The sequence below is a fragment of the Pinus tabuliformis genome, chromosome Q, assembly GCF_031772625.1.
Source record: "Pinus tabuliformis cultivar Carrire ecotype Pingquan chromosome Q, CPIR1, whole genome shotgun sequence".
NCBI lineage: Eukaryota > Viridiplantae > Streptophyta > Pinopsida > Pinales > Pinaceae > Pinus > Pinus tabuliformis.
The window spans coordinates 1,302,919,647-1,302,947,056 of NC_142296.1; the positions used below are offsets into that span (position 1 = coordinate 1,302,919,647).

The following is a 27,410-nucleotide window of genomic DNA, read 5'->3' on the forward strand; positions in this document are numbered from 1 at the left end:
AATCCCAAATCTTTTTCTTTAATACCCCTGTTCCTACCCAGAAAGCTATTGGTCGAATTCTGGGTTTCACCAGTGCCTCCCTTCCCTCCAAGTATCTCGGTGCCCCTCTAATGGCCTCAGCTCTCAAACATTCTTCCTGGAAGCAATTGTTGGAAAAACTAGAGACTCGACTATCCCTTTGGACCAATCGAGCTCTGAATATGGCTAGCAGAATCGTTCTTATCAAGGCAGTCCTTCACTCCATGCCCCTCTATCTTTTCTCCATCCTGGCTGCCCCCAAATGGGTTCTCAAAGAAATCAAGAATCTCCAGCGCAACTTTCTGTGGGGAAGCTCAGGCCAAAATCGTAAATGGGCTTTAATTAAATGGGATAAAGTTTGTCTTCCTAAGAAAGCAGGAGGTATTGGTCTAAGAGATCCTGAGCACAGCAATAAAGCAATGGGTGCAAAAATTTGGTGGAGATGGCTGGCCCATCCTAATACTCCATGGGCCTCCCTTTGGACAGCTAAATATGCAAGCAACTGCCCCATGGAAGAAAGAATACGAATGACAGAGATAAGTACGGGATCGGCAATCTGGAATTCGGCTATACAACACAGGAGTCTCATACAAGAACACAGTTTTTGGGAAATTAAAAGTGGAACAACTGCTCGATTTTGGGAGGACTCATGGCAGCAATTACCAAAAATAAGAGACATTCTCCAAGACCATCCAATTTCAGAGCGGGAGATAAATCAATTAGCCAAAGTCAATCAATTTTGGAACACAGCTACAGCTCAAGAACACAGGCAATGGAAAAATGCAAATCAATTTTTACTGAACAGCTCTGCACAAACTCAGCAACATCTCAATACAGAATTACAAAAGAGGCAAATCATGGTCTCAGAAGAAATGGACATTTTAAGATGGGGTTATGAAGAGAAAGGAATTTTCACTACAAAGGAAGCGTACAACATAATAATCCAAGAGCAGCTAAACAAAGATAATTTATGGGACAAAATTTGGCACACTTCCAACTGGCCGAAGGTTTCTACATTTCTATGGCTCCTTTGTCACAACAGAATTCTAACGTGGGATAATCTCAGGAAAAGAAGCTTCTCGGGCCCATCTATATGTCACATATGCAGGCAAGAGGAGGAAACAGCCCTACATCTTATGCAAACTTGTCAAACTGGAAGGAAACTCTGGGAGAAGGTTGCTTTCTGCTGTCAAAAAGAGGGCAGAGTGCAAGGAGATCTCAAAGCCACCATACGCAATTGGAGTCAAAAGCCATTTCAAAGTAATCTCCTTAACACCTTGTGGCATCTTATACCTGGCTTACTGATGTGGAACATATGGAAAGAGCGTAACAGAAGAATATTCAAAGATCAAACTATGCCTCTAGAAAAAATCTGGAACAAATTTCATCAGAACATCATGGAGACTCTATCAATTAGAGAATGGTACTCAGACGATCTTCCCACATTACCTCAGGAAAAAACAGTATGGGACAATTGGAGGCTTCAGATAAACCAAAACTCAATTAATAAAAAGAACCCCAATATGCAGAGTCAGGAATCAAGCAATTGGACTCCGCCGCCCATAGACATGTTCCAGCTCAACTTTGATGGAGCTTCTAAAGGAAATCCAGGGAAAGCAGGATACGGAGGAGCATTCAGAGACCATAATGGTAATCCTCAATGCATCTTCCTGGGCTCGATAGGATGGGACACCAACAACTCAGCAGAATTGGAGGGATTATGGAGAGGTCTCAAATTAGCCCATGAAAGGGATTTTTTTCCTCTCATTATAGAAGGAGATTCGCAAATCATAATTAGAATGATCATAAAGCTTCAGCACGGTTCACCCATTCACAAAGTAAGCAATAGCTGGAGAATGGCCCAGAGGCTTGAGCTAATCAATCACTGGCTTTCTCAGCACCAAGCAATCACATTCAAACACATCAGAAGGGACGGAAACAAGCTTGCTGATCTTCTTGCCAATATTGGAGTGGACGCTAAGGGTGGCTACTTTGAAGGTACTATTGCCAGCTTAGTTTCCGGGGACCAAATCGCCAAAGTCCAGGAAATTGTCACTCAGGGCAAATCTCAGATAAAGTATACACACCCGGATGCGGGTGATCACAACTGCAATCAATGATCAATTACGCCATGCAGACACCTGGCCTGATGGATGACAGGCGGAAGGTCTACAAGGTACGCGATGAAGGAGGTCGCTTCAGGTTCATGGCAGGTGAATTAAATCCTGGACAGCCTCGAAGTGAGTTTGATATCAATGCGAGCATGCCTGCTCTGTACACAATTCGGCTCTTTAACATGGATCGGCTCAACATCTCTGCGGCAGTTAATGACTCTGTTCTTTATGAAGCTAGGTCGCCTCAGCTCTCCTGTCTGGTCTTTCGGTTCGGCATAATTGCTTGGCTCTGGAATCGTCAGGATTTTATCAGCACTCCCACCATTTCGGGTTTACTCTGTCTCATTCGTTCTCTCAGGTCTCTTGCTTCCGATACAATGACTTGCAACCGAGGTATCCCGCGTCGTGGAGGTCGGTCAGGGAACAGGGGTCGCCCTTCTCAACCTGCTCCTCAGCATATTGCCCCCATTGCCTTGGTTCCTCCCTCATCTCCGCCTTTGGACCCTGATAGGCCTATCCCGAATAATTCTTACCAGACCTCCAGGTTTATATTCCAAAGTCGGCTCAACAGGCCTGTGGTGACGGTGAATTTTACCGTATTTGTCTCAAAGGAGGAGAGCAACCAGCTCAGTTCGATGCCTCCCATTTCCTCACACTCTCCGGATGACAATGTTCTACTTGGGGATATGACCGGTTTGGTGTTTCACGCAAACCATATGCACGAGGACGCCCCTGTTTCGGAAGCGCCTCAGCAACCTGACCCAGCTCAGGAAGATGTTATTGCATGCGGGCCATCTCATAAGGCAGTTGGTTTTCTACATCTGGTTACTGATCCTGATGGAGCGCCGGTTCTGGACGATGACGGGCTAGTGACCTGGCTAGCTTCACCAAGCCGGGCAAAGGAGGACATGCCAGCTTCTCCAAGCCATGCGAATTAATCTCTGCTCCTTTCCGACGGGTCGCCTTCTGGATCACATGCTATGCAATTTTGGTCCTGTGTCTTTGATTTTGCAGTTAAATGTCCTTGTCTGTTTCATTCTCATGCTTCAGGCAGTAACTATAGCCAACACAGGTTTCAATTTTTTTTTTTTAAATAGCTATGCTAGTCGCTACAGTGTTTTTGAGGTCACTGAAGGTTATAATAATTGCAGTCCTGGTAAATTTTGTCCGTATGTCAGGGACCAAAATCAAATCTCTGAGCTCTGTATTGTAAATCTGGTTGACAGTTTAAATTGTAAAGTCCCTGAGTTTTTGGTTGAGGAATGGCCTCGGCCTCCTCTGAGGTCTTAACCTCATTATACATATTTTTTCCCTTTTTTTAATAGAATTAGTATTTACCGAGAAAAAAAATAATAATAATAATAATTTTTATTAATTTTTTTAATAATTTAATTTTTATTAAAATTATTTAAAATTTAATTTTTATTAAAATGGTTTAATAAATTAAAATTTAATAATTTTTACTAAAATTGTTTAATGAACTTTTTTTTCAAAAAAAAAATAAAATAAAAATTGTTTAATAATTTTTTTAAATTATTAATAGATATTTAATACAAACATTTTTAAAAAAAAAATATGTATGTTCAATAAAAAATAATTGCATTTCTTCTTTTTTTAATAAAAAATAAGCATTTTTTTTGTTTTTTTTATAATTTAAATTTAGTTTTGTTTTTTTTAATATTAATTTTACTAGTTAATACAAACATTTTTAATAAAAAATATGTATATTCAATAAATAATTGCATTTTTTCTTCTTTTAATAAAAAAAAAGCATTTTTTTGTTTTTTTTTTTATAATTTAAATTTATTTTTGTTTTTTTTAATATTAATTTTACCAGTTTTTTAATTTTTTTTTGTTAATTTTATATTTTTTTTAAACTAGTTTGTTTTTATTTTTTATTTTTATTTTTTTCCCACTTTTTGCTAATGTTTTTTTTTAATTTCTTATATATATATATATATATATATATATATTTGTTTTTAATTTTCTTTTCCCTAGTTTTTGCTAATATCTTTTTTTAATTTCTCAATATTTACTTAGTTAATTATATATATATATATATATATATATATATTTTAATTTTGTTTTTTTTCCGAATTCTTTTATGGTCTATGACATAAAAAAAATTTAACATTTTTTGATTTTTTATGTCTTTTTTATATATATTTTTATATTTATTTTTTAGAGACAATTATTTCATGTGGATTGAAAATTTAATTAACAATGTATAAATATGTAGAATATCAAAAATGATGTAGAATATCGAAAATGCAAAATATGAACCTTTCTTCTTTAAATATGCAAATCAATAAAAACCGCACTGCAAAAAAATAAATAAATAAATAAAAACTAAAAAATATGCAAATCAATAAAAACCACACTGCAAAAAAATATATAAATAAATAAAAACTAGAAAATATGAAAAAGAAAACCACTTCCAAAATTATTAAATTTACGAAATAATTATTTACATTTCATACATTAAAAAATTTAAAGTCAAAAAATAGGTTTTTAAAAAAAGGGTTACGAATCTGATCGCTTTGAGCTGCCGCGCTGCAACCCTAGCCGCGCCTTCTGAGCGACCCCGCAAGCGCTCTCCCTCATGGAGCCTGGAGGCGGCCCTGCAGCCCCTCCCTCCTTTCCTCCGGAGATCGAAGCCTTCAAGGCTCTTGTAACTGCAACAGGAAAACGTCAAGTCACAGGCCCACAGCAAAAATTCGTCAAAAAATTGGACAGTATACCCAAGGTGGCCTTACCAGAGGAGGAAATCTGTAGATCTGCGCTGAATCTTGCAGAAAAAGCTCTGATCGGCCAGTTCACCGGTTTGTGGCCATCCCCGAGAGCAGTCGAAGAATGGGTCAAAAGGAAATGGCTACCTTTGGTAAATGAAGGAATCAAGATCTATTTTGTAGGCAAAGGGTTCTTCGTTTTCTTGTTTGAAAGTACAGAGGACAGAGGCCTGATTTTCAGAAACGAGCCATACTTCATGGGGCCTCAAGGACTCTACTTGAACAAATGGTCTACAGATTTCGATCCAGCGCAAGACGTGCCCAAGGCGGTTCCTGTTTGGGTGCGCCTCCCGCATCTTCCCCTGCATTGCTGGAATCAAAGCTCACTTCAATCCATTGGAAACGCTCTTGGAAAATACATAGACCAGGCCCCAAGGAAGGATCAATACTCTTGTGCCCGGATCTGCGTGGAGGTCGATTTGGAAACAGGATTACCCGAAGCGATTCAGCTATCGGTGGCAAACTGGACACACATACAAGAGCTTGATTACGAACAGCTGCCTTTCAAGTGTCGTTTCTGTCATGAGTACGGGCACTTTGCAAGATACTGCAAAAAAAGAAACGAGGAGACAACAGAGAAGGAAAAAGAAGAACAATGGAAACAGGCAAAGAAGACAACACTCAGCAGACAGAGTAACAAAAACAAGGCTAAAGGGACAGAGAACAAAGTAGATAATGGAAGCACAAGTAACCAAAACGCCGGAAGCAGTGAAACAAAAGGCAATGAGGGGGATAAAAACCCCTTTGAAATCCTCACGCCTCCTTCAGATCCTCCGGAAGCAGGGGAAGAAGAACCACCACAGCAGGAGAATATTGAAACCATAGAACCAGGTAATAACCCAATCCCCATCCCAAGCAATATTTCTTCCCCTTCATACGCAGATATAATCAAAAAAAAGAAGAAAACCATAGAGAATATGGGATCATCAGATGATGAAACATTTGAAAGGACAACAAAAAGGGCTGGACGAAGATCAAACAAGGAAACTAGAGAAGAGGAGTCAGAAAGACAAAAAACCCTCGGCAGTCAAGCTACCATCGAAATGACACTAGGGAGGAATATCAGGCCTAGGGCCTCCAAAGGAGGAGGGCCTATCCCTTCAAGTGGTAAATGATGCAGTTGATCTCTTGGAACTATAAGGGTCTGGGTAATCCCAACAAGGCAGAGGCTATCAAAGACTTATTGAAGATGGAGACCGTGGACATCCTTATGCTCCAAGAGACCAAAGTAGAAGGGGAAACCCTTCTAAACACCAGCGCTATGAAATGGAAATTTGATTCAGGAAAGGCTGTTAGTGCAAGGGGCACGGCTGGAGGAATAGGTACTTTTTGGACAAAAGACTTCTCACTAGAACGATTCTTAGCGACCCAACATTGGATTTTCACAGAGCTGCGTCACACCGTAAGCAATCTTTCCCTCGCTCTGTTTAACTTGTATGTCCCTGTTCATTATGAAGAAAAGAGAGAGTGCTGGAGGACACTCTTGGATTATATAGCGCAAATCAGCCCCTCAAATTTAGTCATAGGTGGAGATCTGAATATAACTCTAGATCCCAAAGAAAAGAAAGGAGGGATTCAGTCTAGAGATCCTTTCATCAATACAGTGGGCAATTTGATTCTGCAGTGGGATTTGGTAGACTTCAAACCAGTGAAAGGCAAATACACCTGGACAAACAATAGAACCGGAGAAAATCATATCTCTGCCAGATTGGATAGGTTTCTCATCAGCAGCTCTTTAATGATGGACAACAGAATAGTTTTCACCAAGATTCTTCCAAAGCTCACATCGGATCATAAGCCTATCCTCTTATGCCTAAAAGAAGAAGAAGATTTAGGCCCCCTTCCATTTCGTTTCAACCCTCTTTGGGCAGGTAAAGAAGGGTTTTTAGAAACAGTTCAAGCAGCATGGAGGATAGATGTACTCGGTTCCCCAAGCTATGTGTGGGAACAAAAAATGAAAAATACAAAAAAAGCACTCAAAGATTGGATAAAGAAATCCATGCAATCCCCCAATAGGCAGAGGAAGGAGGCAGTTCTTCAATTGGAAGGAATACAACTTGAAATGGAGGAGAAAGATCCCTCTTCCACAGATTTAGCCAATGAAAAATCTGCTCAAAGGAATGTATACTGTTCTTTTAGAAATGAAGAGGAATATTGGCGCTTAAAGTCTCGAAGTCTGTGGCTCAAATCTGGGGACAGAAATACCTCATACTTTCATAGACAGTGCAGGGCCCGTCTCTCGCGCAATCATATAACAGAAATTACCAGCACTAGTGGTCAGGTTTATAAAGGATTTTCTCAAATCAAAGAAGCAGCTGTAAATCATTTTCAGAACCTTCTTAGTGCAGAAAGAAATGGGAACGAGGAGGATGAAGCAGAGTTCCTCACAACCATCCCAAATCTAGTCAGTGAGGAAGATAATGATTCTCTGATGAGCCCAGTAACGGAAGAAGAGATAACTAATATAGTCTGGTCCATGGAACCAGATAAAGCCCCAGGTCCCGACGGTTTCACAGTACACTTTTACAGAATTTGTTGGGAGATTATCAAAATTGATCTCTTCAGAATGATAAGAGGAATCTTGAGGAAGGCAAAAGTGGGTGGTGGAATAAAATCCACATTTCTCGCTTTAATCCCCAAGGAAACAAACCCAGGATCCTTTGACAGATACAGGCCGATCTCCCTTTGTAATTCATCATACAAGATCGTGGCCAAACTGCTGGCAAACAGAATTAAGCCACTTCTTCAAAAACTCATCTCTCCAGCCCAAGGAGGATTTGTGAAAGGCAGACAAATCTTGGACAATGTCATTCAAATCCAAGAGGCTCTCCATTCCAGCCATACACGGAAAGAACAAGGTATGATTATCAAATTAGATATGAGTAATGCTTTTGATCGTGTTAACCGTTCTTTCCTGCTCAGGGTACTTGCAGCCTTTGGGTTCAGACAGGAATTCATAAACCTTATCAAAGCCTGCATCGAAAACATCTGGATCGCTCCAATGGTGAATGGGAGACCAACAGAGTTCTTTTTAGCCACCAGGGGACTGAGGCAAGGCTGCCCTCTGTCTCCCTTTCTCTATATTCTGATGGCGGATTCATTAAGCAGAAAGTTGACACAGGAGCAACAAAGCGGCACCATTCCTGGGATAAGAATCGTGCAAGGCGTAGCCCCAGTGAATCATGCGCTTTTTGCCGATGATTCACTCCTGCTCGGGGGCGCATCCATGAGAATTGCTAAATCCTTCAAGACAATTCTCCAAAAGTATTGCAGTGTTACTGGAGCACTAATCAGTGAGAGGAAAAGCGCAGTTTACGGATGGAATACCGATCAACAAACAATTGAAAGGATAGCCAGTGAATTGGGGTTCAAAGGCTATGCAGAGTGGGATAAAATAAAGTATCTTGGTCTTCCGTTGACGATGGGATCCAATCGCAATTATTTGTGGGAGGAGGTGATTTCCAAGTTCAAAAATAAGATAGCAGCGTGGGGTGGAGTCTGGCTTACCACAGGCGGCAAGCTCACTCTCATCCATTCGATGCTTTCAGCTCTGCCTACTTTCCAAGCCTCTTTGTTGATGGCTCCAAGGCAAATCGCAGATCAGATCTCTTGTTTAATGCGGAATTTTTTGTGGAATGGTGGGAAGGGGAACAGTAACCGTTTTCACTTAGTTAATTGGGAAATGGTGAAGCGTCCCATTGCTGAAGGTGGACTCCAAATTAGAGACCCCCAACAAGCAAATCTAGCCCTGGGTTGTAAACTCCTGTGGCAGCTAATATCTGAGCCCACGCATCCTATCAGCCAGCTCTTAAATCTCAAATATCTCAGAAATCGGTCGATCATCTCCTTCAACCCAGCGCCTTCTCCTAGAGGAACACAGGCTTGGAGGCTCTGTTGCAAAGGGATAGATTTCTTCAGAACACATTTGTATAAAATTCCAGGGAACGGCAAAAAAACATTGTTGTGGAGAGACCGAATCATGGGCCATCCTCCACTCTCAGTCATAAACGAAATCGCAGATTTAAGAGTCTGGTTAAGATCAAAAGGAATCAGGAAAATCGAGGACATTGCAGAGTGGGATAACAAAGGCAATTGGCAGTGTTGGACTTTGCCCAACATACCAGCGCACTTAAAAAATCAGTTAAACTATTTCATAGATGCAATCACAGACTTTACTCCAGTGCACAAGGACGAGGAAGATTCATGGGGTTGGGGACAAACAGGGGTATACACAGCCAAACAAGGGTACTTACAGATGCAAGGCAAAAAGGACTCTTCGCACCCGGAAGCAGTGTGGAAGCAGATCTGGGAAAGCTTCAGCATTCCGAAGATCAATTTCTTCTTTTGGACTTTGTTTCACAACAAAATCCTGACTGGAGATAACCTATGTAGAAGGAACATAGTTGGTCCACATCGATGCGTGTTCTGTAAAAAAGCCTTGGAGACCTCAGTTCACATATTTATTGAATGTGAGTATGCTCAGAAGGCCTGGACTAGCTTCTTGGCTGGACTGAATGTTAGACCCCCAGTGCATTGTTCGATAACAGACATGTTTTCGTCTTGGAAAGCTCGTTATCCCTACAGCATCGCAGACAAATCCCTTTGGCACAAGGTGTGGATTGCAGCTCCAAAATATGTGTGCTGGAAGTTGTGGCTCTCCCGGAACGAAATTGTCTTTAATCAAAAAGAAATGTCTGCAGGAAATGTCGCAGAAAAGGCCAAGAAACTACTAATAGAAACTCTGAGACAATCCAATGTTAGAGACAGCTCCCTAAGAGATGAAGAAAGAGCATGGTTGGGTGATTACACTCCTACAACGAGTCCTTCAACAATCACTCGCCCAAATCACAAGGAAAACTGGCAGATTCGAGACACTTTGGAAAGCTTCCAGAAGTGGTGGAAATCTCAAGGAAAATGCACTATCTTCTTTGACGGAGCCTCGAAAGGCAATCCAGGCAGGTCAGGAGCTGGGGGGGTCATTTATCTCCCGAATGGAAGAAAAGAGGAATTCAGTTGGGGACTCGGAATTAAAACCAACAATCAGGCAGAAGTCCTCAGTCTTTTAAAAGCTTGCCAACTGGCCAGAAAAGGAAACCCAAGGGAAATCTTAGTGTTTGGAGACTCAGAATTGCTGATAAAATCTCTATTAAATAAGAAAGGGCTCAAGGATCCAGTACTGAACAAACAGATATTAAGAGTGAATAGACTCTTGAAGGACTTCTCTTCAGTTCAAATCTTTCATATCCTCAGAGAATTAAACTCAGAAGCAGACAGCCTGGCAAATATTGGATGTAATCTAGAAAAGAACTTGATCAGCATAAATGCAGGAGAACCGAATGTGGCAGCCATTCCTTAAAAGGGCAAGTCGATCTTGTAAAAGCAGAAAATTGTTCTGTTAGAAACAGAAAAATGTAAAACTTGATATGGCTTTGGCCACTCATAAATAAAATACCCGTTTCGGTTAAAAAAAAAAAAGGGTTACGAAATAATTATTTACATTTCATATTTTAAAAAATTTAAAGTCAAAAAATATATCTTTTAAAAAAAACTCTGATGCAGATAACCACTTTTTTAAATTAGCATGAAAATCACTACCATTCTAAAACGCAATGTACATAAAAAAAAAATTAAAGTGTCAAAAACTATGCTCTAAAAAAAAACGTGTTCTACATCACCGCTTTTCAAAATCGGGTCACTTTTTTGTTATCTCTACAAAATGGGTAACAGTATCAGTTCCCGTTTTAAAGTTTACATTGTTCTCTCCTCTTGAGAGGAAAACCCACAAGAATTCTTCTCTTCTTGTAGAATCTTCAAATGACAAATTCCAAGACCTTATACCATTGACAAAGACCCCTCCAAGACCAAGTCAACTTCTATGAGCTTGTTTCACAAAGTCAAACCAAGTCAAATACTTCTTATTTGGCACAACTTTGACCCCTACAACAAATTTCAACTCCTTCAATTCTGCAACTTTTTGGCCTCCTAGACCTACAATTTTTGGCCCCCTGTAATCTCTGTGATTTTCGCACGTGTGAACTATGTAGATGGCATAATAGAGTCCTTTTTCTCCTTCGCTTAGTTTAATCTTTTCTTCTTGGATACTCGACATCCAAAGTAGGTATTCTTGGTACCAAAACTCGGCTTCTTGACAGTTCTGCGATTCAATCTTCCTACAACAAATTGATGCCCTAACTCTTCACACATGTGGTAGGATTTAGCCCAAAACAATGTTTAAAAACTTATGTTTCTTCTTCCTTTGTTTTTCCTTCTTCTTAGCTCCCTTTTGGTGTATTTTTCTTCCTTAATCAAATTTCTTTGATATGTCACAAATGAAGTCGAGTACCTCTTATATATAAGCTTCTTGTGGAGGTCGAGTAGCCCTTAAGCCGCCGACTTGTTGATAGCAAGCCAACTTGATCTTGGAAGGTCTTTAAACATGACTTTACTTAAATTATTTTTACATATTACAAGATGCCCATTAGGGTCTTTTACATATTACAATGACTCTCTTGACTCCTAGACTTTATGGCAAAGCCCTAGGTGCTTGACCTATAAAAAAATTAACCTTGAGCATGAAACCCATGCTAGAAAATAATAATAATAAATATTCTTTTTCTCTTTACATCAAATACATAAAATCAAATTTGCACGAGACATTATGAATACCAAACCTAGTTACATATTTCTACACTTGGTCCACCCTTCAATTAATGGGTGTCATGTGAACAATGATGGAACGAAGGAGAGACAACTTCGTGGCCAGTGACTTTTACTCTCTTGATTTTTTCTTTGTACTCGTAGCTCAAGGGTTAGAGTTTGCTCTGTATGATGTATAGTAATGATTACCCCCTTAAAGGTGGGATAGAAAACTTCATGGCCAACACCATGGTCAAAGGGACCAACTACGATGGTCTCCTCATCTTGAGTATATAGATGTGGGGAGGGAGCAACCATGGCTACACGAATTACCAACTCGACATCCTTTTTCCCACCCATCTTGTGCGTTTTTTACTTTTTCTTGATTTTTCTTTGTATTATTGCTCGTAGCTCAAGGGTTAGAACTTGCTTTGTATGATGTATAGTAGTGATTACCCCCTTAAGGGTGAGGCAATTCATCACCAACCAGGGGTTGGAACACGCAAAGGTTCTTTCTCATACTATAACGAGCAACATGTGCTCAGGGACCGAGTGATGGCCATAACGAGTGAGGTAAAGTTCATGCTAGGCTTTTACCGACGTGCTAATATGTATATCTCGACCATATTTTGCATTTTGATATTTTGCTTGTATTTATCATATATTTTTTCTCTTTCTTTTAGTTGCATCAACTTCCAAGAGCAAAGTTTCAAGCCCTACCCAAGTATGGGGTATCGTGCCAAATCCCAAAGAACCAATGGTCAATTGAACTCAGAGACGAGGGGTGGAATAACGGAAAAGTGGTGAGTATGGAATACGGAGAGATGAATTACATTATATCAATCAAAGTTTCTCAATTAGTGCCCCTCTAATGCCCATTAGGCTATCAAGGGAAGTTCCACTAGACTAGAATGAAAGATTAACCCTTTGCCCCCACATTTAAGGTGAGTGAACAAAATGATGGTCAAAACCCCTCTTCCTTCAAGATCCATGCCAAATACCTAAAATAGAAACAAGCATAAACACCAGATTGCAAAATGAATAAAGTACCTTTTGATTGAAGCCCACCTTCCAACGTGTGCTCTTACCAAATGGGCAAAGATATAAACACCAGATTGCAAAATGAATAAAGTAGCTTTTAATTGAAGTCACTCTTACAGAATGGGCAAGGATATGACTGATGCATGTGGCGGAGATATAAATGGCACATCAACATCAGCCACTGGTGGCTGTCAAGGGCTACTGACTGCTGGCTAAAAGAAATGGTAGGAGAACTTTCACCTAAGGTGGAGATATAAATGGCACATCAACATCAGCCACTGGTGGCTGTCAAGGGCTACTGACTGCTGGCTAAAAGAAATGGTAGGAGAACGTGGAGATATAAATGGCACATCAACATCAGCCACTGGTGGCTGTCAAGGGCTACTGACTGCTGGCTAAAAGAAATGGTAGGAGAACTTTCGCCTATGGGGTCACCCACTTTTGGTGGGTAGCATGGCCCATTAAAATCAACAAGTATAATCAACATACGTAATTCAGTCAATTCAATTAGGTTCCAACCTTGAGTCTACCGCTTTGATGCATATGAATGCAAAGTTAGTACCAATTACACTTATCGAGTACATTTTATCATCGTAATCCACAAACGTTATGCACTCCAAATCTCCAGAGCTCAACAATTTTAAACGTCCAATGCCACATAATGCTCTTTGCCCTTAAGACCAAAACATTTTATTATCCAAATCCACGTGATGCAATTTAAACCTCAAGGGCTCACTCCACTAGGAACACAGGAAATGCTAGGTGCCGATTGTTTCTGAACTTGTAAAGCACTATCTAAAACTCAGCATCAGTATCAGCAAGATATTGTAAAACACCATCTAAAACTCATCATCAGTATGAACAAGATACTTTAAAACTTGAATATTATGATATTGAGCTCGATCCAAATATTCAATCTTTTACATCTGAGAACAATACACGTTTCCAGGCAGTCTCGACAACCTCTAGTTCCAAGTTTAACTGAAAAAGAATACAGACAAGTAGCACTATAGTTCCAACTTTAAATGAAAAGGTGAATGGACAATATCCATGTCAGGCTTCATGTGTTTCGCAAGCAAGTAGTTGGAGCATCAACCCTTCCAAAAATATCTTCAAAGAAATCAGCAAACATTGTGCCATATAGAGCTCCTCTAACCACGATCCATAATTTGAGCAATAAAAAGCATACCACGATATATTCAGGAAAAATATTAAGAGCCAAAGGAGAATCGACAAAAAAATACCATCTCAACAGAAAGTGTCCAGTTAATCGCTTCAATGCAACCTCATTTTGAAAGCTACAGCTTCCATTAGTCATCATGATAACGGGCAAATCAAAACTTCTATTGGTTTGAAATCCAACAAGGAGCAGTACAATAGTATGAATGCTAAAACAGCATCATGGAACATTAACGAACAGATAACTGATAACACTGTAATACCAAACCACTGTCATCAGGAGATACATCCATTAACAAACTGATGCTCCACTTTAAATATTGCCGAAGACAATCAGAGTTCATGAGACAGGATATAACCTTGCTGCCGCCACATCTATAAAAGCCTCTTAACTGCCTAAACAGACAAACTGCTAGCTTAACTATGTAAGAAGCTTCAAAGAGTAGTCAAAAATTAGACCGTTCCACATACAATTGAATTTGAATGGAAGAATGTCAGAAGTTTAGTGCTGCTACAGATTACCCTTTGAATCCAATTTCTCATATATCAGCAGTCAAGAATGACTGACTAAGAGTTATCTGCAAACATAACATATTCATGCCATGTCAATTCTGTAAGTCAATAAAAGATCTAATGAAAAATTAGATGTTACAAAATATTGTTGCTAGTGGATCATACCTTCTCCCCTAGTTTAAAAGGAGGAAGACCTTTGTAAGGGCACGTCGAACAACGAAATGCATCACCAAGCCCACACTGAAATTTAAAAGAAATACATTGCATGAAAATAGAAGAAAACAGAATGCATTAATCAGGTGTCCAAGTCACAACTAGATATCCGATAAAATAGATTAATTAAACTAATGTTGAAAACAACTGATCCCAACAGAGACAAAGTTAGACAGAAAGTAAAAAGGAGATATCCAATAGCCTATTGAAGAACTGCTGCCATATGGCTAGGCTCTAGCAGTGCAGGAGGTCAATCAGGAAGGCCTTGCAATTCTGTGGGATTCCTGCAGATTCAAAATAGAGAGTGTGGTCGGAAGTGAGGGATGGCTCTCTTTAGCATTTAAATGCCTCGTCTGATTTAAACCTTTTGACTAGCAGTTGTATGCTCCAAATGATCCGAGGGGTAAAAAGCAAATCTTGTCAAAACTAGAAGCTTTCCAGATGCCAATGGAACTGTTGGAGACCTAAATTCACTCTTATAATTAAATTGAAAAACCTAGTGTGCACTTTCCCTAAACATGCAAAGTTCACTTGGAATAACAGAAGATGTTGCCAGGACTTTACAGCAGAAATACTGGACTGATTGCTTGCTAGTGACTCAGATCAGAGAGGGCATTAGAATCTTTCATTTTGAAGGACGCGGGGTAAGTGATATGTGCACCTAACCACAACATTTTTCCTGTGGAATTAAAGTCTATTTACATCAGCCATTTGCTTGTAAGCATATGATCTTTGAATAACTGGACATTTAAACATGAAAAATGTAAAGGCCAATCAAACGTCAATAAGGCCCAAGTAGATATCCTAGCATAGTTCACTTTTCTGTAGTGGTTTCTACCAAGAGTTTTCAGCTTGGACAGACAGCCTATGTATACATATTGGATGTATATTTAAAAACATCTCATAATATTCTATCTATCAATCAATCAATAAAATCTTATTAATTTTCTCTTTTAGTAGAAACCTTGGGGAAGTCATGGAAGTCTTCCTCTATACATCCAGATTAGCAAGCGCAATCCACTTAGGTCAACCTTTATGAAAATATGCCCATGATGAATGTCCCTTGTCTCATTTGAGCATATGGTAATCTATCTTATCTATGTTATTGGTTTCTCTGTGCTAAAGTCCTTGTTATTATTCAGAGCATATCAGTAGTCTGCAGCTCATTTCAAGAGTTGTATCACTGCTGCACTTTAAAAATCTATGTTCATTCAAGATCGATCAAGTTGGAAATTCCCCAAAAGCTTAAGGCCGGTAAATGCCCCTTTCAGGTTTGAAAATTCAGTTTACTACTCCTGGGCTCAAGGACATTGGGAAGTAATAAAGGATGACAACATGCAACAAAAGACATGTTCACTTTATTCCAGAAACAGCAGCACAGAAAGATCATTTTCTGTTTTGATTTGTGACCTAACATGTTTCTATAATAAACAATTAAACTAGCTTTTAGGAAACACTAATGTGAATATCAGCCTTGGAGCCTGGTAAAGCCAATGCGTAATGAAACAGAAAAATAAAATATTAATACAGGGAATAAGACACATTTAAATCAAACGTGGGGAATAAATGCAACCATACACTTCCACATGAAGACTGCGGGTTGTCCAACAGATCAGATGTCAATCCCAACTTCTCCTTTTTCTCTTCCATTTCAACCCTGCCACATGTGCAATTCTTGCATGCTTTTCTTCCTGCCTTGCCTACTTCACAATCATCAGCTGCAGAACAGACAGGATAACAATTTAAAGATAATTAACAAACAGAACTTCCTCGGGATACCCATAATAAGATTTGATACCAAATTATAATGAATAAAGCATTTTCCAGTGTCTTGGATTGCAATTCATAATAAAGTGACTATCTAATTATTGATACTTGATTCTTAGTTACAAATAAAAAATACTACACAGACCAACTGTACTAACAGCAACTTGTATCTTATCTTGCTAGAAATGATGTCTTGTACACCATTATAGCAGGGAAGAAACGACAGACAGTATAAACATCACCCCTGTCCATGCCCCTATCACCTACTGCTTTGTAAGAAATGCTTATATACAATAGAAGTATTATATCATTTTTATAAGAAATAAACAAGTGCTGAGTTTGTAAACATGTTGTCTACCATTTATACCCTTTACTAAAATTATCTCTCAAGTATGAATCTCACAAACTTCAAGGACCTATCAACCAATTATGTGACCTTTCTTCAACAGCTACTCTTGATCTTGTTTTGCTTCTTGGATTTAGATTCAGAGGACTTCATAGTTATCTGTGAATTCAGGGGCTAGAGCTATACCAACAATCTGCTGAGAACAGAAATTGAAAGATTCATATAAAGTTTAAACTATACAAAAGACAGCCCAATGATAGCCTAGTCCCAAATTTCTTTTGCTAATTACATGCTATGTCACTTGGTTCTGGTTCAGGTTTGGGTTTGAGTTCGGGTTCGACAATGATAAAGTTCAATTCAAATTTCAGGGCTTAGTTTACTGACATCCTCTCTTTTAGGGCAGCACACTCTTTTTTTCTCCTTTCAGTCAATCTATTGCAGGTTCTTTTTAGATGGCACTGAAATTATCAATGGGAAATGGCTGATTCCCCATCTTAATGGGGCAAACTATCATATTTGGAACGATCAAATGACAGCCTTAATTCACGGATTGGGATTGTGGATGTATGCGGAGAAACTACTTCCCCCTGAAAGTGATAATAGTTATGACCTCATGTTTATAAATGGATGAAGCCATGGAATTGATCACTCTTTATGTGGAGCTCGATGTTGTTCATCACAACCAAGGTTAACAAAAGTGTGAGGCATATTTGGGATGTACACCAATTTATTCAGAACAATGAACGCTACCCAGGTATACTGCCAGACTCAATACCCTGGAGGTCTTACCTTTTTACAAGTGATGGCCAAGGTAAAAGGGTTCATAAATATATAAGCTGATTCTTATCTAAATTAATATTAATCTATGTTAGTTTAAAATGTTTAACACCAAAGCAGAGAAGGGAAAAGTTGAAACTTAAAAGATTGGGGACCAAGGTCGAGGAGGGATTGCTTAAACTTCAAGGGTGTATCCTATTGTTCCAGATTACCACATGAAAAAAATATAGGAAGCAAAGTCTGTATCATATGTGAGTGGAAAGCTTGGGCAAAGATAACTTGCAAAGGTTATCATAGAAGGAAAAAGAATACCAGGCATCTCTTTATGGATTTCTTTTCTTGCTAATGGCTTGATATGCTCTGGGAAATCAAAATCTTCTTTAAATATTTTGTCATGTAAGAATTTTAATTGTAGACTAGTTAAGCACGTTAATATTTTGGAAGCTCGAGAGACCAAGAATTGAGATAGATATATGTAGTCTAGGGTTTGCATATATTGCCTATTTACTATATAGTCTGATTGTTTTTAAATTTGACATTTGTGGGGTTATGTGAATAATTTTCTATTTCATTTTATTTTATTATAGAGCATTGATATGGCATGTTTGGCTGTTATTAATTTATCAAAGAGTCATTACTGGCTGATCCCACATTAATATGCATATGAACATAGTGCAGCAACATTAACAAGCTTTGAATCCATGAGTATGGAACAAGATACAATATATAAACAGTGTTCCTATTCTAAACTTTGTTTTTGAACAGAACGTTTCTAACTTATGTGCTTTTACAAAAATTGTGAAAATTACATTCACATAGAATACCTTACATTTCGCATTCAATATTAAGAACCTTTGAATCCAAGAGCATGAAAAAAGAATATAATATATTAAAAAGCACCAAAAACATGAAATATTTTCCAAACAATATGAAAAAATTCCAATGGCTACAGCGCATCATCATTAACAAGCTTTGAATCCACCAGTAAGGAATTAAAAACCATCAATGACCTGAAATAAAAATAACAAGACACTATTATTTCAACATAGAAGGTAAAAATACCATAGAGCCTATTGATTTGTGTAAACACAAATTGAAGGGCAGTAAAAATATCTGACCACAATTTGTTTTTGACAGGCAAGGCTGGCTTTTAGATTCCAACATTGGTCACATGGACACAGCTTCTCTTCAGGGAGCCAACTACTTCCTCACTTTTATAGACTATTACTCTTGGTTTCTACGAGTCTACGACTCTACATCATTAAATTCAAGCATGAGGTGTGTGGCAAATTTTGGAGTTCAAAACTCTGGCTGAAGCTCAATGCAAACAAAAAACAAGTATCACTAGATCAATGGGAAAGGCAAGTATATGGGTTATGCTTTCCAATAATTTCCCCACTCTTATGGCAATCTTGATAGAAGATTGTTCCCTATACTCCTAAGCAAAAATGGTATGGTTGAATTAAGGCAATCATAGAATCTCTCATTCATTGATGTCACCTTTACCCAAGTGCATAGCTGCTATTCTCATCGATGCTTATGATTTTCTTATAGGTTTTTCCAATCAATGGTCAGCATTGCCCCCACCCAGGCCCTTATTTTAGCTGGCCCCCCTCTTTATACAAAATACCAGTCTACTTCATTCAAGACTCCTTGTAGCAAAATCAAACTGTTAGAATTTCAGGCCCCAGGTGATTAATGTTCTTATGATCTCAATCAAACAAGTAGATAGCTAAATTTAATGAATGCTGAAATTAAAATTTGACCATAGCATCAATCACACAACAGCTAGAAATTAAACAGTGGAAGCACAAAAAAAAAAAAAAAATCACTCACGTAGGTAGTTACTCCTTAAAATCAGTTTTTATTCCTTTGAAAAATTTATAAGTAAACGTTCACAACTTCCCAGAAAAACAACATGCACAAATACCAAAAAAAGCTTGAAGTTGAGTTTTTACAAGCTCTTAGAGAGGTACAAATGCTGAAAAAATCAGCAAGAACAATTCTCTCCCGCACAACACCACTGTACAGTGTGTATGACTGCTGTACACAGTTGTTGAACAGATTTCATATGAATGTACAAAGCTGATGTCTTGAAATGTGTGCTGCCTGGAATTGCATCTTCCTTGGCTGCCTGCTCTCTGTCTCACTCTCACTCACACTCAACTGCTCGAGTGTGTTTAAAACCGTCTACCTTTCCCTGCCCTTATAGTTTTAGTGGAAAATGTCTTTTTAAGATTACTCCTGGTCTAAGCACAACTTTAGACTCAACTGCTAAAAATAAAACTTTCACTTTTTAACTAAAGTGAATTACAATCTAGAATTGTTTTTCCAAAATTAAAAATTATTTTTCAAGAACAGCTTCAAAAATATTTCTTAGTACTATTTGTGTGAAAATATTTCAAAGTACTACTTGTGTGTTCACAATGAACATGTGCAAAGGTTCCTATCCGAGCTATAATTCTGCACCAATCCAAGTTTGTCTCTAAATGCCTTAAACTTCCCTTTAGCCACAGGCTTGGGCAATATGTGGGAATATGTTGGAGATTCACTACTCCCTTTTGACCCCCGTCTCCTATGAAGTGATATCTGATCCCCAGTATTTCACAGCAATGCATTCCATAGGGTGGGGGGAACGCTCCCCACATTTCTCACACTCCCAAGATGAGGGGCAGTTAGGCAAGCGTTTCCCCACATCCACCTTTTGGGGAAAATTGGGGAAACACAAGGGGAAACGTTTCCCCAACGTGGGGCACACAATTCCATAAAAAAGGTGTTTGTGGGCATACTCTCAAAAAGGGCTAAGCATCACCCCTGAATTTTCCCTAAATACAACAATTTATGAATGGGGAAGCCTAATATTCAACCTTGAGGCCCTACTAATGCTATGTAATTAATGGTAATGTTAAATTCTTAATTTTTTACCCTAAGGACCTACTTCTCCATAAACTTTTAACATCATCATTAATTGTTTCATGACATTTGAAAGTGGTTCAGACTTCTTTGGATTTCATATGGAGAAAGTAGAATTTTAGATCCCACTCAAAATCTAGCATACTTTATTTTTCATGGTTAGGAATTGGGGGGGAATTGCAACATTTCTGTTGGATTCTATCATCAACAAATCTATGGAACTAGCATTTAATCAAGAGCACCAAGCCCTCTATGTACCTCAATGTTGGTGGCATTAATTGTTGAACTCTACTATCATGGCCCTAATAAAAAATTAAAATGTACCCATCACTCAAACAAAATCCCGATTTGACATGTTAAGCTTTTCTATCTTATTTAATGTTTAGAAGGTGGTATTGATCATTATGATCCCAATATACACAATGATTTTGATGATATGTAGGTGTTTGTTGTAGCATGATTTTTTTGGATTATAGAGGCCATCTAGAGCCTCTTTGTCAATGGATTTTGGGTTCAAAAACAGATTGCATTCGGTGCTTTTTTGGTTATATGCAGTGATCACTCACAAGTACTCACAATTCCGACTTTGATCTTCAACCAAACGAGCCAATCTGAATCTTGGCGAGTCAAACTTGTGTTGACCAAGTTTGACTTGTGGTTAACGTGAGTTTGACTCGCGATTTTGGCGATTTGTAGAGGAGTCAACGAGCCACTCGGATTCATAGGTTAGAAGTCTGCGGGGTTTTATTTTGTGGTTTCACTTTCACTTCTTCTTGCTGCCTACCGCGCTTGGAGTTCACTTTCATTTCTTCTTGTCGCCTGCCTATCCAGAGACGTCGTGGATCAAACAATGCCATTGTCACGATCTTCCCTCACTACACGAACATCGGCTTCAATAAACATGAACCCTTTCTCTAATTCATCAAGGTCGCAATGGGTTTTGTTGGTTAGCTTCATGTATACTATATTAGGTAGTCTACTTCATGTATTAGGCAACAACTTTAGCAAGATCGCTCATCTTACCAAACTATGCTGCTTTCCAGGTTTTTTATGCCTTAGGTCCAGCCACGCCGCCTTCCCCCATCCAAAGAGTCACCTAAGTGAACTATGGGTTCGCTTATCAAACACGAACTACTTGCCTCGATGCTCATGCCAGTAGCTATTGAGTTGGCTGGTAGAGATACATATTTGTGGCTACTCCCCAATGGTCGAGCAACATTCTTTTCCTTTAAAAATATCATTTTGAATAAAAGAAACTGGTTGTAGTATGTTAAAGTTCTATATCGTTTTGAATAAAAGCAAATCATTGTCGAATGTTGGAACTTTACAAGGACCTATAATAATGAAACAATTCCTTAAATTCATTTGTTGTCATCGAGTGTATAGGTGATCTACCAATGGGTATAATGCACTACCAATACAAACTTAACCCAATTTAGAAAACACACCACTGTAACCCCAAGTAAGATTTTAGCAAGGCCGCAGTGTTGGTTGACAAAAACTTGGAAGTTCCTAATATCATTTGAATCTTTGTACATGTTTTAAATGTTCTCCAATACTGAATATATTTTATACTTGAAGTATACACATTGCCCTCATTATTTTTTGGACATCTATTGATATTATGCATTGTTTGGACATGGCTTTATTGAATATCAGTGAAAAATGTTTTTTTCTTTTTAATTCAATATATGTGTATATATTTATTTATTGTATCCACTGGTTTTTTCCCCTTTTTTTCCGATCCAATTAAAACTCTTTGCTCTTTTGCCTCAGTGATTTATTGTCGATTTTAAGTCTGGTAACATTGGTTGTATGCACCCTTGCTTGCTCCATATACGAGAAACTTTGCATATTTGTGTATAATGGCTTGGATTCATTTGGATGCACGTGAATATTTATGTATTTTTTCCAAAATTTGAATATTTATGTACTTCATGGTCAATTGATTTTTTGGTCTGCTTTTTTTCTTCCCAATTTTGAGGTCGATGGTTTCAGTTACTGGTACCATTTTGATAACATTGGTTCATTGTTCATTTTCAATTTTAACTTTTAAGTCTTGATTCTTTATACTAATGACCTCAAACCAAATCTTTGACTCATCACTCTTTACTATGTTGAGTTTCAATAATTTCAATTTACTATTCTAGTCTTCAAACTTTAGTATCTGCTATTAGTATTAGTCAAATTCTAGAATAATGAATGGCAACTTCAAATTGATGTAGATTCTAGAATGGCGACTTCAAATCAAAGTATACAATATTTTACTATTTCTATTTCAGTGAATTACACACATAATCCTTAATATCCCCGCATCACCTTGAATTTCCTTAAAATTTGGGGGGGCTCCCACACGTCCCCCTTATCTGTACCCCATCCCAAAAGTTTGGACGAACATTGTCGATGCTTGGACATGTCATAATACATTGGATTGATTGAGAGTTTGATACAACTTTGATTATCATAGTAAATGTTGTAGGCTCCCCCTAATCAAACAATCCTACATGTAACTTGCAAATCCAAATTTGAGAAGGTCTAAGGACATGTATGATAAGATAGTTTGCATGTATGAATTCAACAATTTGAATTAAATCATCTCTCTGAAAGACCAACTCAAAGACAAGAAGATGAATGAAGGAGAATTTGTGCAATCATACATTATGAGGATATCTCGTCTTCGAGATCAATTGCAAAGAATTGGGGAAACCACACTTGACAAGGAATCCGTGATTGTAACTCTTAGAGGTCTCCCTTCCATTTAAGAAATCTTCATTACTACTATAAGTAACAACTATAGCTTCCCCTCATTTGGTGAGCTTGTTGGAAAGCTCACTCAAGAAGAATCAACGATGATATCTAGAGGAAGAATTAAAGGACCAAATGAAGGAGAGCCCATTGCCTTCGTTGCTCAAGGAAAAAAAAATGCAAAGAAGGGAAAGGGAAATCCATCTAAATCAAGAAGACCTCCTCAATCCAATCGAGAAAGAATGGAAAGAAAGGAAAGGGAAATCCATCTAAATCAAGAAGACCTCCTCAATCCAATCGAGATTCCAAGGATTCAAGAAGGAGAAATAGAGATGTTGAGTGCTACAATTGTCATCAAAAGGGTCACTATGCTCGAGATTGTCCTAAAAAGAGAGATGCTCCAAGAAGAAACTCTTCAAGGTCCTACAACAATAACCATGGCTTCAACAACAACAGGTCATATGAAAGAAGAGATGATAGAAGAAGGAATGAAAGAAGAAGAGACTCTCCCGATGATCATGAAGATAGCTATTGTCCTCCAAAGAGGTCAAGGAACTCCAGGTATGAAGGCAATGCTACTAATCAATCTGAATATATTCTAATTTTTCTTTATCTAGTTCATCTCATTCAAATTCTTGGGATAGTTGGTTGGTTGATAATGGGGCCTCTTACCACTATTTTGGATATAAGGAGGTTCTCTCTAACTTGGTAGAGAGGCAGACCAATTTGAACATTATTCTTGGGGAAAATACCACTCATTCCGTAAAGGGCTTTGGTTCTGTCAAATTTCATTTGAACTCTGGGGAATCTATCTTGATTCATGATGTATTAAATGTGTCGGGATTAAAGAAGAATTTGGTTTCGATATCTGCTCTAGAGGATAAAGGAATGAGGGTTGCATTCATCAAAGGAAAAGTACTCACTTGGCTTGTTGGATCCTATCTGAGAAATGCCTTCACATTGGGATCTAGGTTTGAAGGACTCTGGAAGACCTCTCCTAGCTATGGTCCATAATACAAATCATCTTGTGGCACCGACAATTGGCCCATCTGCATTATGATGCTCTTCCAAAATTAAAGAAGTTGGTCTCCGGGACCCCTAATGTTCAAGCTCAACATGGAGTAGTATGCCTTAGGTGTGCTAGTGGAAATAAGACAAGGGGACCATTCCCCTCTATCAACAACAAGACGAAAGACATCCTTCACCGCATTCATTCTGATATATGTGGCCCAATGCTCGTGCATTCACTTGGGGGTCATCTTTATTACATCAAATTCATCGACGATTTCTCAAGGAAGACATTGATATACTATTTGAAGCAAAAGGATGAGGCATTCGAAATATTCAAGGCGTTCAAGGCTTTTGTTAGAAATCATATAGGAAAGAAAATAAAGATCTTCAAGTCCTACAACAGAGGGGAATACATCTCAAATAAATTCATAGATTTTTGCAAGAAGGAAGGAATTAAGGAGGATCTGGTTTTGACCAAATACATGATGGATCCAATCAACTGACAATAGATCGCAAGATCTACCAACTTTAACTTTGAATCATCAATCTTTTTCTAGTTGGTAACCATGAGAGTTAACATCGATCTACAATCCTCCATCCCTAATCTCCTCAAGATTTCTACTACATGCTTTCCCTATCCAAGAAAGGTTTCCCTTGTCTTTTGTGATACCTCTAATCCCAAGAAATAGTGCATCGATCCAGTATCCTTCATCTCAAACTCTATGGCAAGATCCTCCTTATTAATGCCAATGAGCCTCTCCTCCTTATGCATGCCAATGAGCCTCTTTGACCTTGTCAATAACAGATCATCTACACATAGAACAATGATGGTTGGCTCACACTCTACAAGCATGTAGTACAAGTTAGAGTTAACATCACTCTTGGTGAAGCCTAAACCAAAGAGGTACCCAACTATCTTAGAGTGCCATGCAAGACAAACCTAATTTAAAGCCATAAAAGGCCTTCTCCAACCTGCATACATATACCTTCTTGTCATACTCCTCAAACCCCTTCGGTCGCTCAATGTAGACCTCCTCCTCAATCTCTCCATTAAGGAATGTTGTTTTCACATCCATCTAATGGATCTTCCAACCCATCTCAGATGCGAGTCAAATGACAACTCAAATAAAAGTGTATCAAGCAACAAGAGAAAAAGTCTCCTCATTATCTACTTCATCTTTTAGAGAGAACCCCCTTTCTATGACTCTTGCCTTGTATTTCTCAATGTTGCCATTGGCATCCTATTACATCTTGTAAATCCACTTGGAGCTCACCACTGACTTATCCTCTAAACAAGGCGCCACATCCCAAACTCCATTCTTCATGATGGAAGAATACTCTTCCAACATGGCATCTGGCCATACATGTTGGTTTGCAACCTTCTGATAACTAGAAGGCTTAAAATCTATGAGATCACAAACAAGTGCCAAGTAACTAGAATACTTCTACAGTGTCTTGCCCTCCTTGAAAGTTTTCCTAGGAGCCTCCACATGCTCTTGTGCATCTCTCAAGATCTGCTCAACCCGCCTGGGTTTCATCTTCCCCAAAATGGAAGGTACATCTTATAAAAGAGCAACATCTCACTCCTCTCTCTGCTCTGAAGTATGAGTATCAGAACCACCTAAGCCTGTGATTGTCTCTGTACCAACCACCTATGCCTCCTCATCCTTCAGAGCTTCTAGCTCTTGATCTATTGTAACTTGTGGAGAACTATCATGGGACTTCTTGAAAGCCCTCTCCTCCTCAAATCTAATATCTCGTGTAACCATTGTCCTCCTTAATTTTTGGATGAAGATATCCCCTATTCTGTTGTAGGGTCTAGTTTTGTCCTCTTCTCAAAAGGGACATGACAATATACTAGGCTTCAAAGATGCAGAGATGCCCAATCTCAAGTTTCACTCCTATAAAAGCCTCCTCTAGAGTTTTGTTCCCCAACACCTTGTGGAGACTCATGTTCTTTATGTAAGCTATTGTGTTGCATGCTTCCACCCACAAAAACATGGAAGACTCTAATCATAAAGCATTGCTTTGGTTGCTCCAATTATAGCCATGTTCTTTCTTTCATCCACCTAATTATGTTGGGGGTTGTAAGGAACAATCAATTATCTCTTGAATACGCATAGAAATCATTGAATTCAGTTGAGGTGAACTCGCCCCCATTGTTAGTCCTCAAGTCCTTAAACTTTCTCCCTGTCTAAATCTCCACAAGAGCTTTAAACACTTGGAATCTACTAAAGGCCTCATCCTTGGTCTTCAAAAAGTACAACCAAGTGTTCCTAGAATTATCATCGATGAAATTAACATAATAACTAGATCCACCAATCAAAATAGAAGAAATTCGCCCACATACATCAAAATGAATTAGATCCAAGATTACCTTGGACCTACTTTCACTACTTGGAAATGCAATCTTTGCATATTTTCCAAGCACACATCCCTTGCACACTCCATGATGCTTTGTACTAAACTCTAGAAGTCCGGTTACAATTTCTCGTAGCACCTTAAGTGCCTTGTGGGGCCAATGTGCCATCACTCTATTCCACAGCTCGCACAGTTTTGTACTAGTATGAATCAATACCTAAGCTAAATCTGCCTAAAGCTTGTAAAGCTTTCCTTTTCTAATCCCAATCACCTTTGTTGAACTAATGCTAAAACCTTTAGGATGGATAAGTACTTTCCCATGCATAAAGGTTACTGCATAACCATTCTCTTCCAACACTAAGACTAAAACAAATTCTTCGTCAAGCTTGGAGCATACAAGACATTCTTCACATACAACTTCAAAATCACTCTCAAATGCCATTGTACCAATGCCAACAGCATTGTACTTTACATCATCACCAAGCTCTATCTCAAGGTCTAAGTCTTTATGGGTTACGCTTGAGAAGAATTCTTTCACCCCAATCATGTGACATGAGGCTCCACTATTGATGTACCACACTCTTGTGGTCACTGAACTAGAAAGACAAGCGTACAATGAAAACTCCTTTTCAAACTTCTCTGAGAAGTCCTCGACCTGCTTAAGCTGCCATGCGAGACTTTGCTTCTTGTTACGACATTGGCTTAAGTAATGTCCCGATTTGTGACATGCAATACATTTTATCTTGCTCATGTCGTCCTCCTTTTCCCCTTTCGAGGTTTCCCTACTACTAGAACATTTCTTAGCTTTTCCTTTCCCTTTGCCTACAAGTGCAAGGTTCTCTTCTCCCTCACTCTGCTTCTTATGGTCCTTATTCTGAGATCCTTCCTAGATCTCCTCCTGGGTAAAGTCATCCCACAACCTTTCCCATGTTGGAAGCTTCTCTCGTCCCACCATGCATTTGACAAATACATTCCAATGTTTGGTAA

General features: G+C 38.6%; 2 protein-coding genes across 2 annotated transcripts in view; one reads left to right on the top strand and one right to left on the bottom strand.

The window, feature by feature from the left end:
• Nucleotides 1–4,734: 4,734 nt before the first annotated feature.
• Nucleotides 4,735–10,277, top strand: LOC149224611 (uncharacterized). The gene is made up of 2 exons (XM_089388225.1): nt 4,735–5,752; nt 6,205–10,277. Exons 1-2 carry the CDS (start codon nt 4,735–4,737, stop codon nt 10,275–10,277), a joined length of 5,091 nt encoding a protein of 1,696 aa, XP_089244351.1.
• Nucleotides 10,278–13,921: 3,644 nt separating this feature from the next.
• Nucleotides 13,922–27,410, bottom strand: part of LOC149224612 (anamorsin homolog 2) — a 32,881-nt gene continuing 19,392 nt past the window's right edge. Inside the window, exons 4-6 of the mRNA XM_089386183.1 lie at nt 16,082–16,221; nt 14,456–14,530; nt 13,922–14,355 (exon numbers count right to left, since the gene is read on the bottom strand). Coding sequence (XP_089242309.1) covers nt 14,317–14,355; nt 14,456–14,530; nt 16,082–16,221 — 254 coding nt within the window. The 3' untranslated portion in view covers nt 13,922–14,316. The remainder of the gene's footprint in view (nt 14,356–14,455; nt 14,531–16,081; nt 16,222–27,410) is intronic.

Excerpts from the sequence above, each read along its gene's own strand:
- LOC149224611 (XM_089388225.1), top strand. The coding sequence starts at position 4,735 with ATGGAGCCTGGAGGCGGCCCTGCAGCCCCTCCCTCCTTTCCTCCGGAG. Across the intron at positions 5,753-6,204 it reads TATTGAAACCATAGAACCAG|GAAAGGCTGTTAGTGCAAGG; the intron begins GTAATAACCCAA and ends AATTTGATTCAG.